The following is a 14,600-nucleotide window of genomic DNA, read 5'->3' on the forward strand; positions in this document are numbered from 1 at the left end:
AACAGTATATCTTTGACTGCATTTCTGTCTGGATGTTTGTCCACAGTTTGCTCGGCCGCAGTCCCTGATAGGCTACGGCTCTCGTTGTGACAAGTTGGACCAGGCGGAGACACGCAGCCTGCTCATGTGCTTCTTGCACATCATGAAAACCATATCTGAGGGTGAGAAATTACTTATAAATGATCTTACAAATCTTCACACTCGCACAGTCTAGACATTTGTCAAAGGTTGTTTGGAAATGGCTTCTTATGAGTTATTATATGACCTGTATTACTTTTGTGGTTTTACACATAGAAGCCCAGAACATATAGATAATAGTTGTAGTCATTATATTACATTAGTGGTGAACTTTACCCTCTACAAATCTGCTGTGGTGTGTGACATGATGTCTTTTGTTGCCTGTTTCCAGATGTGCTGGTGTCCTACTGGCACCGAGCCATTCACCAGGAGATCTCAGACTTCTTTAACATCCTGGAGTAAGTGCTCTTCTTTCTTCATTGCAGAGTAGTACCACAGCGCCTGTTAGGCTGACTAGTGATACAGTGCACAAAAAAACACACTTAGACAGGCGGGGATGGGGACAGACGAGTGAGAAGAGAGGAAAGAGGAATGTAGCCAGAAGGGAACAGATGAAAGTAATGACACAGCAAGAGAGAGAGAGAGAGAGAGCGAGAGAAGAAAAAAAGACTGTAATTCCAATGAGAGCTCCCTATCCACCAAACAGTGCAGTAAATTAACTGCGTGTTTCCTGTTTGCATCTAGACTGCACCGGTACAACTCAGTTTGTTCACATGGACCCCATTTACCCAGTGTTCTTCACTTACAAAACACAAAAACAAGCAAACCGCCAGCTAAGATGTTTTTACATTTTCCTTTTCCTCAGGCTGTGTCTTCAGCACTTCAGGTTCCTCGGAAAACGCCACATAGCGAGGTGAGTGTGTTCTCCACAGGGCTTGCGCCGACAAAGAGGTGGACCAGGTCTGAATCAGATGCATTTGTTATAATGCTGCAGATGCTGAAACAGCTTATTAACTCAATATACATATCACAGCCAAAGGTTGCAACACCCCCACCCACTGATACATAATTCATATAATCATATGCACACATGAATGCACACATGTGCAAACGCATCCACGCCCACAGACACATGTGCAAACACACACAAATAAATGAATCGGGCACAGTCAGGCAGAAATACTAATATGTGTTCTGTATGCGTGTGCACACTCAGGGATGAGCTTCAAGGGGGAGAGAGGGGGAGAGGGGAGGGGGGTGAAGGAGCGAAGAAAAGAAAGAGAAGGGGGGGGAGGTGAAACTCCTGGATCTTGCTGTTGTTGAGAGAGAATCACTGCTGGATATTGTACTGTAGTAGTTGGCAAGCATAGGATGGGGGTTGTTATGGTGTGTGTGTTTGTGTGTGTGAGTGTGTTTGTGTGCTCTTACTGGAGCTGAGCCATTGGCACTGCTAGACTCCTCCATCTTCTGGTTCCTCCCAGCTAATTAAATTAGCCCTCTTTTTCCTTTCAGCAATAAGATGCTGAGATGTAAGCCAACAAAAGGCTGGGAGAACACACTGCATTACTGTGTGTGGAAGCATTAACAGAAGAAAGATACCTGGAAGCCTAGCTAGCTCTCTCAGACATAGTTGAGCCTGTCTGGGGCTGCTAGCTACTTAACATTCGTCTGTAATACCCGGCCATGGGGGACTCACAGTCTTACGCCTATGTCTGTCTCAGTGTCTCTCTCTGTTAGCTCTTTGATGCCTGGCTGAGTCAGTGTGGGCACCCATTGAAGCTCAGGAGTGATGAATTACTCCAGCAGTGTGTAGCCAGCCAGCAAGCTAGGGAGACAGTCAGCCAGCTAGCTTATCAGACAACAATTCAGCCATTAAAGCCCATGAAAACTTGGTTTCAAATCCCAAGTATTTCTCTGTAATATTGAATATTCATAATTGACGCACCAATAAAAGTTAAAGGTTGAAAAAAGCTTGAGCATTGAGTCAGTTGTTGTTAATTGTGATACATGAACGTACGTGTGTCCCTCCCATTTCAAATGGGTTGGATGAGAACAGACAAAAAAAACAAATTTCAGAAATCTATAAAAACTTTTTACTAATTCGGCAGAAAACAGTTTGTTCTTGTCTCATCGCTCATGGTAATAAGCTGATTGAGAAAACAGGTTTTCCTGGCCTTTAAGTTAGAAACATATTCTGTTTCTGTTCTGTCTGATGGTGCAGGGAGCCTCACCCCCTTTAACCTAAGCCGTAGTTTAGACACATGCACATGCACATGCACCATATACATTACACGACTCCAACAAGTAGCAATTGATTATAATGTTTTCTCCATGTTTGCCCTTGCTGTTGTAGTCTTCACCTCAGTGCATGCCTCGTGCCCCCCCCCACCCCCTCTATGCATGCTGCTGCTGCTGTTAATGGATTGTCAGTGTGATTGCACGTTTATTGATGTTCTGTTGCATCACATAACCCTTTCTGTGTTGACATCAGTGGGAAATAAAGAGGAAATTTATGCTGGTACTGTATGTTAGTTTTGTTTGCTCTGTACACCCTTTTAACACTTTCACCTCCTCGATGTTGCATGTCGACCTTGTAACCCTCCGCCTACGCGCCCCGCCTTCACGACTGGCTGGACTCCACCTGCTGCTTGGCTTGATTGAGTTTCCTTAATAGGCTCTGAGGCTGCCGTGTTGATTGGCTTACACGGTAGCTGTGTCTTCTTACTTTTGGCTGGCTAAGGCACCATTTGCTTTGTGTAGCTTGGCAGTTGTTTCCGACCGAGCTTCATTTAAGCATCATAAGAATATGATACAGTATGTTGAACATCTGTTTGTTGAGATCCACTGACTGAGCTGATTTGTGCTACAGCTTAACTGACGTTCAGCTTCATCACATCTATACATCCTAATTCCCCATGCTGTCTTACATTAACGGTGACCACAAGCCTCTGCTCTCCACTAACACTCTTAACAAGAGTCAGGATAACATTTACCATTTACACATATGATACTGATGGCAGACTAAAACCACTGACTCTGCTTCACCACTAACCTTTCCATCTGGCTGACCTCCCTCTCTATATGAGCTGTTTGATCTTTGTTTTTTCCTGACACTAGCTGCTCTCATCACACCAAGGTCAAATTGGAGATGCTGTATGCTTTCAGCATTTCATGTAGCCTTACTGGAATACGATGTGACCTAGTTCTTAAAAATATGTAATAAGGTCACAAATGTGCAAAAAATAGTGCTTTCAGTTTTTATCGATTGCTGGCGTGCTCAAGCAGCTATTAGCGTGCCTCTCACACTTAATATAATTGAATAATGATGATAATGGTGAACACTAAAAACAATGTTGGTCTTAACTTATCTAACTAATGTTAGCTTTGATGTGATTGGCTCGTGAACAGGAAGCTAGCAGCGGCAGTAAAGCTGGCCCAGTCCACCCAGGCCAATGGCACCCTGAAGGGCTCTAACCACCCCTCCCAGTCCTCTCAACCCTCAAGCCTCTTCCCACAATGGTAATCACCCTCCACAAGGAAAACAAACAACACCTCAGCTGTGATGATGGAGTCAAACTGTGTGAAGATACTGACTCTTATGGTTAACTGAAACTGTTCTTAATGCTAATGATGTCTGGTGATTGGCACAGAGTGTAAATAGTTTCTTAAATAGCAACAACCTCCAGACTACTGAAACACAGGTTCAACCCACAACAGCAATGTGAACACTTGGATTTAGGTAAACACATTCTTGTCCCGTGTGGATTCATCATTTATGTGGCCACTGTGTTTCCATGTTTTAGACTGTAACTGTGTTCTCAGCATGCCCCCCTCCTCATACCTGCAGCGTTTTGTGTGATATGCCAGTCTTTGTCTCTGTACTCCTCATGTGTTAACAGACTCCCGATAACAGCAAGTCCTTGGGACATGGATGCAGTTTATATTTACCTGCCTACTAAAAATGTACAATATCTCTAACTGGTTAGGTAACACAACATTGTCCAAATGTGTATTAGTACATTTGCTCCAGTGTAGCTAAAGTGTCAAATAAAACATGTGAGCACTGTGATTGATACTAGCTGCTGATCCCTGCAGGATGGCGTCATCTGGAGGGGAAGGTCACCGGCATGCTCGCTCCCAAACCATGCCCATCATCAGGGGCAAGAATGCCCTCACCAACCCCAAGCTGTTGCAGATGATGGAGACAGGTAACACACACACACACACACACACACACACACACACACACACACACACACACACACACGGACTGAGCTCAAGTCAAGTCAAATGTCAAATCAAGGTGCTTTACAGTCTGTACAGCATCACGACACACTTTGTACTTGGACCCTTGAATTGAATCAGGAAAAACGACTACAAGATGATGATGATGATGATGATGATAATGATGATGATGATGATGATTATGAGATGACTACAAGATTAGATGGATTAGAGTTATTCATATCTGAGTTTCTTTCCAGATGGGAGTATTCAAGATGGGGACACGCTGAGTCCTACTGATATTGAGGCAAACTTGTCCACTGAGGTGGCCCTCACTGTGCTGGATGTACTAGAGCTCTTTGTTCTTCACCACAAGGTCTGTGGTCCTTCCATAGTTTACAACCTGAAACTACATTTCACACCACACACTCACTACATTTGTCATCTGTTTTCATTTGTTAAGGAGAATCTATTTTACTGTTATGTGCTGTACATACAGTATTTATTGTATACTTGTGATATGTGTATATGTATATTGTATCTGAGATCTGAGCTCAGTTTTTGAATTTGACCATTACAGTACATCTAAATGCAAACAAATCAGTTTATTTATATATATATATATATATATATATATATGGCTTTTACACAGTTACTTTAAAGGTTGTGTGTCACAGCAGAAGCCTTTTTCATATTTCTCTGACTCAATCAATTAATAGTTACTGTTTGGTTTGTAACTAGAATAAGAACCAGCAGTGGTATTCTCATATCTATCACCATCATTCTATTGTACAAAACCTAAAAAATCTACAAACTTTTTTTGTCGAAATGAAATGTCCATAGTTGTTTAGGGTCCAGAATAAAATCCAATATAAATCCTACGCCCATTAATCCGCATTGAAAACCAAAGACAGTGGCACTCTGCTGCCACCTGGTGGCTAGAAGAATCTCTGTTTTTAAAAACTGTACTCAAAGGTGAAAGATAGTCTTTCCATGAAACCTTGCCTGTTGAAACTGAAATTCTTCTTTTTTTTCTTCTTACATACATCGATACAGAAGCAGCTGTTGCTGGATGAAGGACAGAACGCATTGATGAAGAAGGTGCTGGACACCTACTTGCTCTTCTTTCAGATCAACCAGTCAACCGCCACTCTACGGCATGTCTTCGCTGGACTCAGGCTCTTTGTACAAAAGGTCCAGCAAGCTTCATGTAGACATATAACATCTAAGTCATCCAGTTAGTTTTTTCTTTATTGTATGTGGTTTCATCTTCATCTCTTTCTGTAGTTCCCCAGTGCATTCTTCCAGGGTAAGGCAGACCTGTGTGGCTGTCTGTGCTATGAGATCCTCAAGTGCTGTAACCATCGATCCAGCTCCACCCAGACGGAGGCAGCTGCTCTGCTGTATTTCTTCATGAGAAAAAACTTTGAGTTTACCAAGGGAAAGTCTATAGTCCGCTCTCATCTGCAGGTCAGTCAAACCGCATGTAGTATAAATATATAATTTCAGCATTCTGCGTTTTGTGAATCGAAGTTTCAGTGTGACATTTTTCTTACCCCATACTCTCCCGCTCCAGGTCATCAAGGCAGTGAGCCAGTTGATAGCAGACGCTGGCATTGGAGGGTCGAGATTTCAGCAGTCCCTGGCTATCATCAATAACTTTGCCAATGGAGATGCTCCACTCAAGGTATAGCAGGTTCTGGGGTTATAGTACAGCTTTCTTATCAATAATTAGGATGTCTAGTATATTGTATAGATGCATGTCATCTGACTTTTGCACTTCAAATAATGAATGTTCATAACACATTTTCTGCAGAACACTCCATTCCCAGCTGAGGTGAAGGACCTGACCAAGCGGATCAGGACAGTCCTGATGGCCACAGCTCAAATGAAGGAGCACGAGAAGGATCCAGAGATGCTGGTGGATCTTCAGTACAGTCTGGCCAACTCCTACGCCAGCACGCCCGAGCTTCGACGCACCTGGCTGGAGAGCATGGCCAAGATCCACGTCCGCAACGGCGATCTCTCAGAGGTTATAAACCTTATACTTTTTAAGTCACCCCTTACTTCAGAAACTTCGCAAATGGCTTTAAGAATAAAGTATTCATTAAAGTTGTTGGTTATGTGTCTGCCTCTCCCTCAGGCTGCCATGTGCTACATCCACATCTCAGCCCTGATCGCTGAATCGCTGAAGAGGAGAGGTTAGTGCGCACCAGCTGCTGCTTTCACTTTGCAAGCTTTTGACAGCATGGTTTGTGTGTGTGTGTGTGTGTGTGCGCGCGTGTGTATGCATATGCACAAATACCTGCACATATGCAGGGCTGTGAAACTCTTGTGTGCATCTTCAAAGACATAGTAACTTCTAACCAGAAAGTCCAACCACAGCCATCAGAAAACCACCCTTTCTCTCTGCTAACATGGTCATTCAAGCTTTCAGCCATCAGTCTTTCATATCATCATGGGGGTTGATGTGTATGTCTGAAAGTGAGCACAATGGTGACATGAGAGTGTCTTTGTATTGTGGAAATCAATTAGGAATCCAGGAATCCAACTAGTAGTATAGATCTGTCTTTGGATTCATTCCCATTCACGTCTTCTGCTGCTTTCCACACATTTTGCTGCGTTATATGTTCTTTTACCCATAAATCTGTTTGTTCTTATGTGTGCATGTGTCCCAGTTTAGGCCACAGCATGTCTCTGTCTTTTGCTATAGTGTCTGACATCGTGTCTGAACTCTTTCGCATGCGCTTTACGCACTGTACCAGTAGTGTGCCAGCAGCTAGCATAGTGTGCCAGCCGCTCGGCTGATGCGTGAGCCTTGTCCTTGAGCATAAAAGGCAAAAGCAAGTGGACGTCAACTTTGTAAACCTCCTCCTCCTCCTCCTCCTCCTCCTCCTCCTACCAAACAGGCTACTGGAGAGCTGACAAGGCCAGGATGTCCAGTGTGTCCCCTGAGGAAAGCCCTGTCTTTAACTGTAGCTCCTTACTAACTACCTCCCGAGATCAAGACAGTGAGTGTGTGCGCCTGGGGGCTGTTGGGTGGAGGGGTTGGGAGTTCAGAACATATAGATGGAGAGACAAGGGACTGTGGATAGAGTGGGTGTGCACTGATATTTGTCTAAACCTCTTGCAATTGAGTGGAAGGTGTTGATATTGACATGGTTTGGATTGAAGGGAGATCAGGTTGTTAGGTGCCAAATCTTCAAATCTTAACCTTTTTTTCTACACTGTGTATTATACTATGCAGTTAAATGTTTTGAGGACCGCTGTTCTTGCCTTAATGATATGAGTTTGTGTCAGGTTAGTACATTGTGCTGTCACGGTTTGACCTTCACTGTTCACTCAAGTCTCACTGGATAAAATGTGGAGTGTCACTGGGGTTCGATATAAATCACAGTCACATTTATAATTTGGTTTGAGTCTGCAGAAATGGAATGCTTGAATGTTAAAAAAAAAAGAAATGGTGAAAACATCTTGTATTTAAATACAAGAATGTACTTATGTGCTGGATGCATTTGTATGCATCTGTATGTTTACAAGGCAAACATAACACCAGCAATAACGTGTGACCTTTATGGGATGTGTACAGGTATATATGTTGACTTACTTGCCCTGATGTCACTTTAACTTGTTTGAAACCCCAGCATCGTTCTCTCTGGGCTGGGCGGCGTTTATGTGCATCAGCCCTAATGTCAAGGAGGAGGGTGCCATGAAGGAAGACACTGGTACACAAGACACGCCCTATACTGAGGTCAGTGACCACCCTTCATCCTGAATAAAGCCTTAAACTTTTAAAGTTTTGCTCTAATGCATGCATGTGATGCATGATCATAAACATTGAAGACAAGATGGTGTCACGTGTTAGCGCCACGGCAGTAAATGCTCGCTCTCTAATGTGCTGCCTGATCTTGCTGCACTGTGTAGGACACCCTGGTGGAGCAGCTGGAGCTGTGTGTGGACTACCTGTGGAAATCTGAGAGATACGAGCTCATCGCTGACATCAACAAACCCGTCATCGCTGTCTTTGAAAAGAGACGGGATTTCAAGGTAGCTGTTCACCCTTCCATTCTTTGTGTGTGTGTGTGTGTGTGTGTGTGTGTGTGTGTGTGTGTGTGTGTGTGTGTATATTGAGCTGAGTTTAACCTCGCATGTGTGTTTGTACGCGCCCACAGAGGCTGTCAGAGCTGTACTATGACATCCATCGCTCCTATCTGAAGGTGACCGAGGTGGTGAACTCGGAAAAGCGGCTCTTCGGTCGCTACTACCGAGTAGCTTTCTACGGACAGGTGAGGAACAATTATTGCAGTTACATGGACCCGCCTACACACACACACACACACACAGATACATTTGACACGCCACTAGCCTGTATGTATTGCACAATTCATGTAACTGTCACCAACAAACTTACAGAGCAAATACAAAATATAACCTTATAGGCAGTATCAGTAAAATTTGCTTTTGTTAGTAGTTTTTTTAATGTTTCAGCTTTGAGTGCAACAGATCCTTAGCCTTTCACCTCCCACCAGGTCTCAGTGGCAGAAAGCTCAAAACTTTGGCAAATAAAACAGAAACTGTCTGCATACGTAGATACCACTAGGGGTATGTGGGAAATATATTTTTTTTTATTAATCTGGCTAAAAATGGTAGAAGCATATTTGATATAACGGGTAAATTGTGTCTTGTTTTATCTTTGAATCCCTGGATTTACCTTTGAAGAAGCACTGTGTGGTTTGGAGCTTGGTTTTTAAGAATCTCGATCCTTTGGTTCCCTATTTGTTAATGAGGGGGATAATATTTCTATGCTAAGATTTGACAGCTCTGAAATGAATAAAGGGTTTTAAAAGCTGATAATGAGAATATGAAATCTTTTCACTATTTGTAAAAAGAAGGAGAAAGATAGAGCATCTTTCATGGGAAAATAAGGAGAGCAGATTTTTTTTTTGACTGAGTCAGTATCTATAATTTCTCTGTCTGCTCTTTTCTTCCTTTTTTTGATTATATTCTAAATCAAGATTGCGGTAAGTTTTGTATGTCTTTGATATTCCATCTTCCTCAGTGCTAACCACTTTTACCTCTCTTCTCCTTCTGCCACTATTAACATCTGCTGCTCTTACCCCATTGAAGGGCTTGTGTCAAGCTTGCTGTGGTCCATTTTACTTCCCATAATCTCCAGTGATGAAGTTGTTTCCTCCCTAAACATTAAGAAGAGCTTGTGTCAAACAGCCTCAGAGGACAGGAAGATACTGTTTAATAAACCTCATTCACCTTTGACATTTGACTCCAATGCTGCTTTGAAAATGACCTTTGAACTCCCCCATCCAGAAACTTAACACTGACCCCCTGTTAGTGCTGAGTGGTTCTAACAAAATGACAAAATGTGTTATTGCCTGTACGCGCACAACCAATGACTCAGGAAACCACTAGGGGGCGACATAAAATCAGACTGGTGTACTGACGTGTTGTGACATGCAAAAGCAACATCATCCAAATATTAAAACTGAATTGCACAAACACCCACTCGCACATGTCACAGGCTTTACTAATTAGTGTTGTGTGCATGTGTGTTCTGGCAGGGTTTCTTTGAGGAGGAGGAGAGCAAAGAGTTCATCTACAAAGAGCCGAAGCTGACGGGGCTGTCAGAAATCTCCCAGAGATTACTCAAACTCTACTCCGACAAGTTCGGAGCTGATAATGTCAAAATGATCCAGGACTCCAATAAGGTAACTGACAGATTTTGGTCTGTTAATAAAACTTTCAGGTGTAAGTGTATGTTTTGCCTGGCTGTTCTTATTGCCAGTTATTGGTGAATCGCTGGTTTGTGTCATGTAACGTCACAAAAATGCTCACCGATGCTTTCTTAACACTCTTTGAAAACAGGTTAATCCTAAAGACCTGGACCCAAAGTTTGCCTACATCCAGGTAACGTACGTGGTGCCCTACTTTGACGAGAAAGAGCAGCAGGACAAAAGGACAGATTTCGAGAGACATCACAACATCAACCGCTTTGTGTTTGAGACGCCGTTCACCCTGTCAGGGAAGAAACATGGAGATGTGGAGGAGCAGTGCAAGAGACGCACCATACTGACCAGTGAGTATTTGTTTACCGCTCTGACTCTTGTGAACGAAAAAATAAAAACAGAACATACTGTACACACGTCAGCACAGTTTTCGTCCTTCTTACAGACTTGTGTGTATTTATTTTCTTCTCACCAGCGAGTTCCAGCTTCCCCTACCTTAAGAAGCGTATCCAGGTGGTGGAGCAGCAGAGCACAGAAATGAACCCAATAGAAGTAGCCATAGATGAGATGTCGCGTAAAGTCTCTGAGCTCAACCAGCTCTGCAACATGGAGGAGGTGGACATGATCCGGCTGCAGCTGAAACTGCAGGGCAGCGTCAGCGTGAAGGTGGGGATGCTGCAGAGATACACATGTGCATGTTTGAATGAAGTTGCTTCGTTTTGTCTCACCTGATCGTCCCCCTCCAGGTCAATGCAGGGCCTATGGCTTATGCAAGGGCATTTTTAGAGGAGAAGAATGCCAAGAAATACCCAGACAACCAGGTCAAACTGCTGAAGGAGATCTTCAGGTAGGACTTTAAGTTTTGGTATTTTTATTCCTGGCTTTACACGGTATGGATATATTTTGCATGAAGGTTCAGAATTATGTTATTTTACACAACATAAACATAGCTTTATTTTAAATGAAGCTATATTGATATATGTAATGAAATGCACATGGGAAATGCGGTTCAACACATCCATAGTTTCCAAATTACAGTTACACAAGAGGTCTGGCCGTTGCAACAGCATATCTTTTGAAACATAACAACAAAATGTGAATAAAAATCAGCAAAAATCTAAATTCAAATATGATGAATCCATATTAAAAAATATGACAAATTAAAGGAAAGAAAATCAGCATTAGTCCACTGTTTAATAGTCCACACTATCATAGTATATAGAGCTAAATCCATTTTATAAATGAATGAACAATAATCAACACCAACTAATTGTTACAGCTTAATATATTTTTTCTATGTTTGACAGTTTTTGAAATAAAGATTCTTACCCATATGGCTGAGAGTTAAGGCTAATAAAGATTATATTTCAGTAAGTCAAACTTCGTCAAATACATGTGAATAAAAAGGAAGGTAATATTGCAAAAACACAGGAAAACCTTCAAGTGCAGTCCCCATTTGATTTTGTGTTGTTTTTTTTTGTACCTTAAGGTTTTATAAATGTTACAATCTTCTTTATGTTCATCAGGCAAACTTGTTTTGTTTAATTAATGGCAAGAAATCACTATAATCATTTTTTGACGTGATTCACAGCATTAAGAATGAGAGCATTGCAATGAGACAAACTTCATTTGCTCCCTGCAGGCAGTTTGCAGAAGCCTGTGGTCAGGCTTTGGATGTGAATGAGCGTCTGATCAAGGAGGACCAGCTGGAGTACCAGGAGGAGATGAGAGCTCACTACAGAGACATGCTGACTGAGCTGTCTGGCATCATGAATGAACAGGTCTCACTATGCAATGACCAATGAGTGTCCAGATGTAGTTTGTTACCACACTGTGGCTTTTATTATTTTTGCTGCCAGTTCAAGTTGCATGGCATAATAAGCACCATCTTTGCCTATGCATTATTTTATGAGACATTTTTTGCATTTTCATGGGTTCCATCGGTTGCTGTTATGACTTCATCGTTTTCTCTCCTTCTTTTCCGACTCTTTTCTCTCATTGCAGCTTCAAAAAAACGTTCTTGCATCCAGTACCGCCTCTCTCTCTAACAGCTCTCTGTCCACTCTTTCTAAGACTGGTACGTCATGTCATCAAATTCCTTCATGAAAGACATCTTCTCAGCTTGCTTCTTGTTTTCCCTACTTTATCATTCCACCCAGCCAAACAGAGCCAAACTGCTAGTCTTGATACTTTATCTCTCCTTTTGAATCTTCCTGTTCCAATGCAAGCTTCTTTTTTATTCTTGCTCTTATCTAGATTCCTCACACAAGGCAACCAGGAACGGAACGGCACAGCGCCTACTGAATTGCCAATAGACTCACAAGAAATTTTTTGTGCCAGGGAGGGCATTTTTTTTTTCTCCTGAATGCCAGTTTGAGCCTGGAAGCAGCTCATTTGCTTGTTTTTGACTGTGGCTGTTTCCTGCCGCAGAGAGCAGCGGGCCAGTGGAACTGTGACTGATGGCGAGTGTAGAGAAAACAAGGGAAGAAGTGTGTAGACTGTGGTCGTGGTAGTCTGTAGTCCTGTCGTTGAACGTTGACTATCTGCAGTAGAGGCCAGGCTGCTGGACTGTTAGCTACTGTTTGTTTTATGGTTTTAGAGACTCGATCCATGTGTTGTATGGATTCCCCTGCCCTGCCAACTGATTCATCAGCTTACATACTGACAGACACACCCACAGACAAATACATACAGTGCATATGTTCATGCACACAAACACACAAACACATGCGCCTTCTCTCCACAACCCTGTCCCTTTAGAGAACAGTGACCTTACTGAGCTTGGGGTGCGTTCAGCTGTACATGTAATATATAGCTTTCTGGTGCATTTTGAAGACATTTTTTACATTCCTTCTGTGGAGTAGCATTGTACTTCAGACTATCTAAAGACGATTAATGTGAAAAACAAAAATATTTGAATACAGGTCTCCATTTACCAAGCATATGAGGAGTTGAACGCACCTCCAGTTCCTGTTTGAATGTAGAGCAGCTCCACATTGCTACTTTTTATCCTTGCTAACATCCTGGAAATATCAGCTTCCCAATTTTCAAATCAAAACAAACAAAAAAAAAAAATTATGTTTTGTAACATTTTTATGATTGAAATTGCATTGTTACTGTTATTATTTCCTGTACTGTTTTGAAATTGTAAATAAGAAATATTAATATTTAAAATGTTTGAAATGTTTCTTTTTATAAATATATACAATATATAAATATTTGTTTAGCTGAATTAAAAAAAAAGAACAAAAACTAAAGTTTTATGTATAACATTTAAATAAAATTTTGTTTATGTCCAAATTTCATTATTATACTTCAGTCATTTTCCTCAGCATGTCTTCATCCGCTGTCCTGATGTCAGTGTCGCTACAATCGTATGTCTTCTATTGTCTCACAGGACATTGCATCTTACCGTCAGATCACGCCACGTCTCACTGTAGTACCTGTCACTCATTATGTTAATCGTATCAGCCCAGGTTTCCAATCATGCTGAATGGAGTAAAATAGCTTTCTGAAATGAAACTGTGCCTTGGCTGCAGCTGTGCACAGCAGCTCGCTCATATCCTGTCCATTGACAGCAGCTAATTATAGATAATCGTGAGATCCCTCACCTTCACAGATAGAAATGTGTGAAATAGAAATGTGTAATGAGCGAACCCAGCCTGAACACGAAGAAGAAAATCACTTCATGCCATGGTCCACGCTGAAGAAGACAATGGACAACGGCTGTTTAGATCCATCATCACCTAATACCAGCTATATTTTAACGCATACAGCAGTATAGACATTAACAGTGAGACAACAATAGATTAATAATAATAATACAGTAAATTTTCATCTATCTCATTTGTGATTGTGATCTGTATTGTCTGCTTTTTCTTCAAAGAGTAAATGACACTAGAGTAACTTAATATATGCAGTGGCACTTAGCTTTAAAAGGGCCAGTGCAAAAGATGAAAAGGCTCTGGTGCATCAAAGCAAACAGGAAAAAAAAGAGGTCAGGGTTGTTTTTTGACCAGAAGAAAAAGGCATTTGGCTTTAGGTCAACCTGTCATGTCATCTCCCTGCACCATCAGTGTCACAAGGCCAGTGCAGCTATGCTTATACCTTGAAATTTGCACAATATTTCACTGTTAGACAAAAGTGTCCTAAAGTTGTGGATAGCTAAAAAAATATTTTTCTTTGTATATTAAACATATACTAGTGAGAGTTTCAGCATATGTTTAACTCATACAGGCAGGGTTACTGTTGTTGTACAGTAATCCTGCCTGAAATGGATGGAAAGACTCCAAAAGCCCAGTCCTTTGTTTTGGATCATTGATTTCCTTCTCATTCTCAGAGGGGTCACTGCACACAGTCAGCAGCCAAATGAATCACAATCTGAGCAGTGTGTTTTGATCTGATGGAGCCCAGAGGCTCTCACCACCACTGCTGTGTGCCTGTCTGTTGCTTGGGCTCTCTGTTTCAGACGGCCTCCATCGTGTTTACCCTGGAGCTCTGTTTTCCTTTGTGCTTTGCATCTTCAGTATATTTCACCACAACCATAACTGATGCCCCAACCAGACCGTTTTACTAGTGTGCTGGCAGCTAGGGTGCCATTTGGAAAGTAAAGAAAAA

The 14,600-nt window shown here is 41.9% G+C and overlaps 1 protein-coding gene across 1 annotated transcript in view; it reads left to right on the plus strand.

Annotated features, from left to right (window-relative positions):
• dock10 (dedicator of cytokinesis 10) overlaps positions 1-13,209 on the plus strand; it is a 44,298-nt gene extending 31,089 nt beyond the window's left edge. Inside the window, exons 36-57 of the mRNA XM_022753869.1 lie at positions 47-161; positions 410-476; positions 884-931; positions 3,427-3,537; positions 4,114-4,226; positions 4,503-4,618; positions 5,299-5,436; positions 5,530-5,712; positions 5,819-5,929; positions 6,059-6,274; positions 6,386-6,443; positions 7,152-7,253; positions 7,887-7,993; positions 8,167-8,289; positions 8,415-8,528; positions 9,819-9,965; positions 10,123-10,333; positions 10,459-10,649; positions 10,730-10,830; positions 11,626-11,764; positions 11,988-12,060; positions 12,240-13,209. Of these exons, the coding sequence (XP_022609590.1) occupies positions 47-161; positions 410-476; positions 884-931; positions 3,427-3,537; positions 4,114-4,226; positions 4,503-4,618; positions 5,299-5,436; positions 5,530-5,712; positions 5,819-5,929; positions 6,059-6,274; positions 6,386-6,443; positions 7,152-7,253; positions 7,887-7,993; positions 8,167-8,289; positions 8,415-8,528; positions 9,819-9,965; positions 10,123-10,333; positions 10,459-10,649; positions 10,730-10,830; positions 11,626-11,764; positions 11,988-12,060; positions 12,240-12,298 (2,643 nt within the window). The 3' untranslated portion in view covers positions 12,299-13,209. The remainder of the gene's footprint in view (positions 1-46; positions 162-409; positions 477-883; positions 932-3,426; positions 3,538-4,113; positions 4,227-4,502; positions 4,619-5,298; positions 5,437-5,529; positions 5,713-5,818; positions 5,930-6,058; positions 6,275-6,385; positions 6,444-7,151; positions 7,254-7,886; positions 7,994-8,166; positions 8,290-8,414; positions 8,529-9,818; positions 9,966-10,122; positions 10,334-10,458; positions 10,650-10,729; positions 10,831-11,625; positions 11,765-11,987; positions 12,061-12,239) is intronic.
• Positions 13,210-14,600: the final 1,391 nt, after the last annotated feature.

Source organism: Seriola dumerili, unplaced genomic scaffold (assembly GCF_002260705.1).
Source record: "Seriola dumerili isolate Sdu_G_001 unplaced genomic scaffold, Sdu_1.0 BDQW01000199.1, whole genome shotgun sequence".
Lineage (NCBI taxonomy): Eukaryota > Metazoa > Chordata > Actinopteri > Carangiformes > Carangidae > Seriola > Seriola dumerili.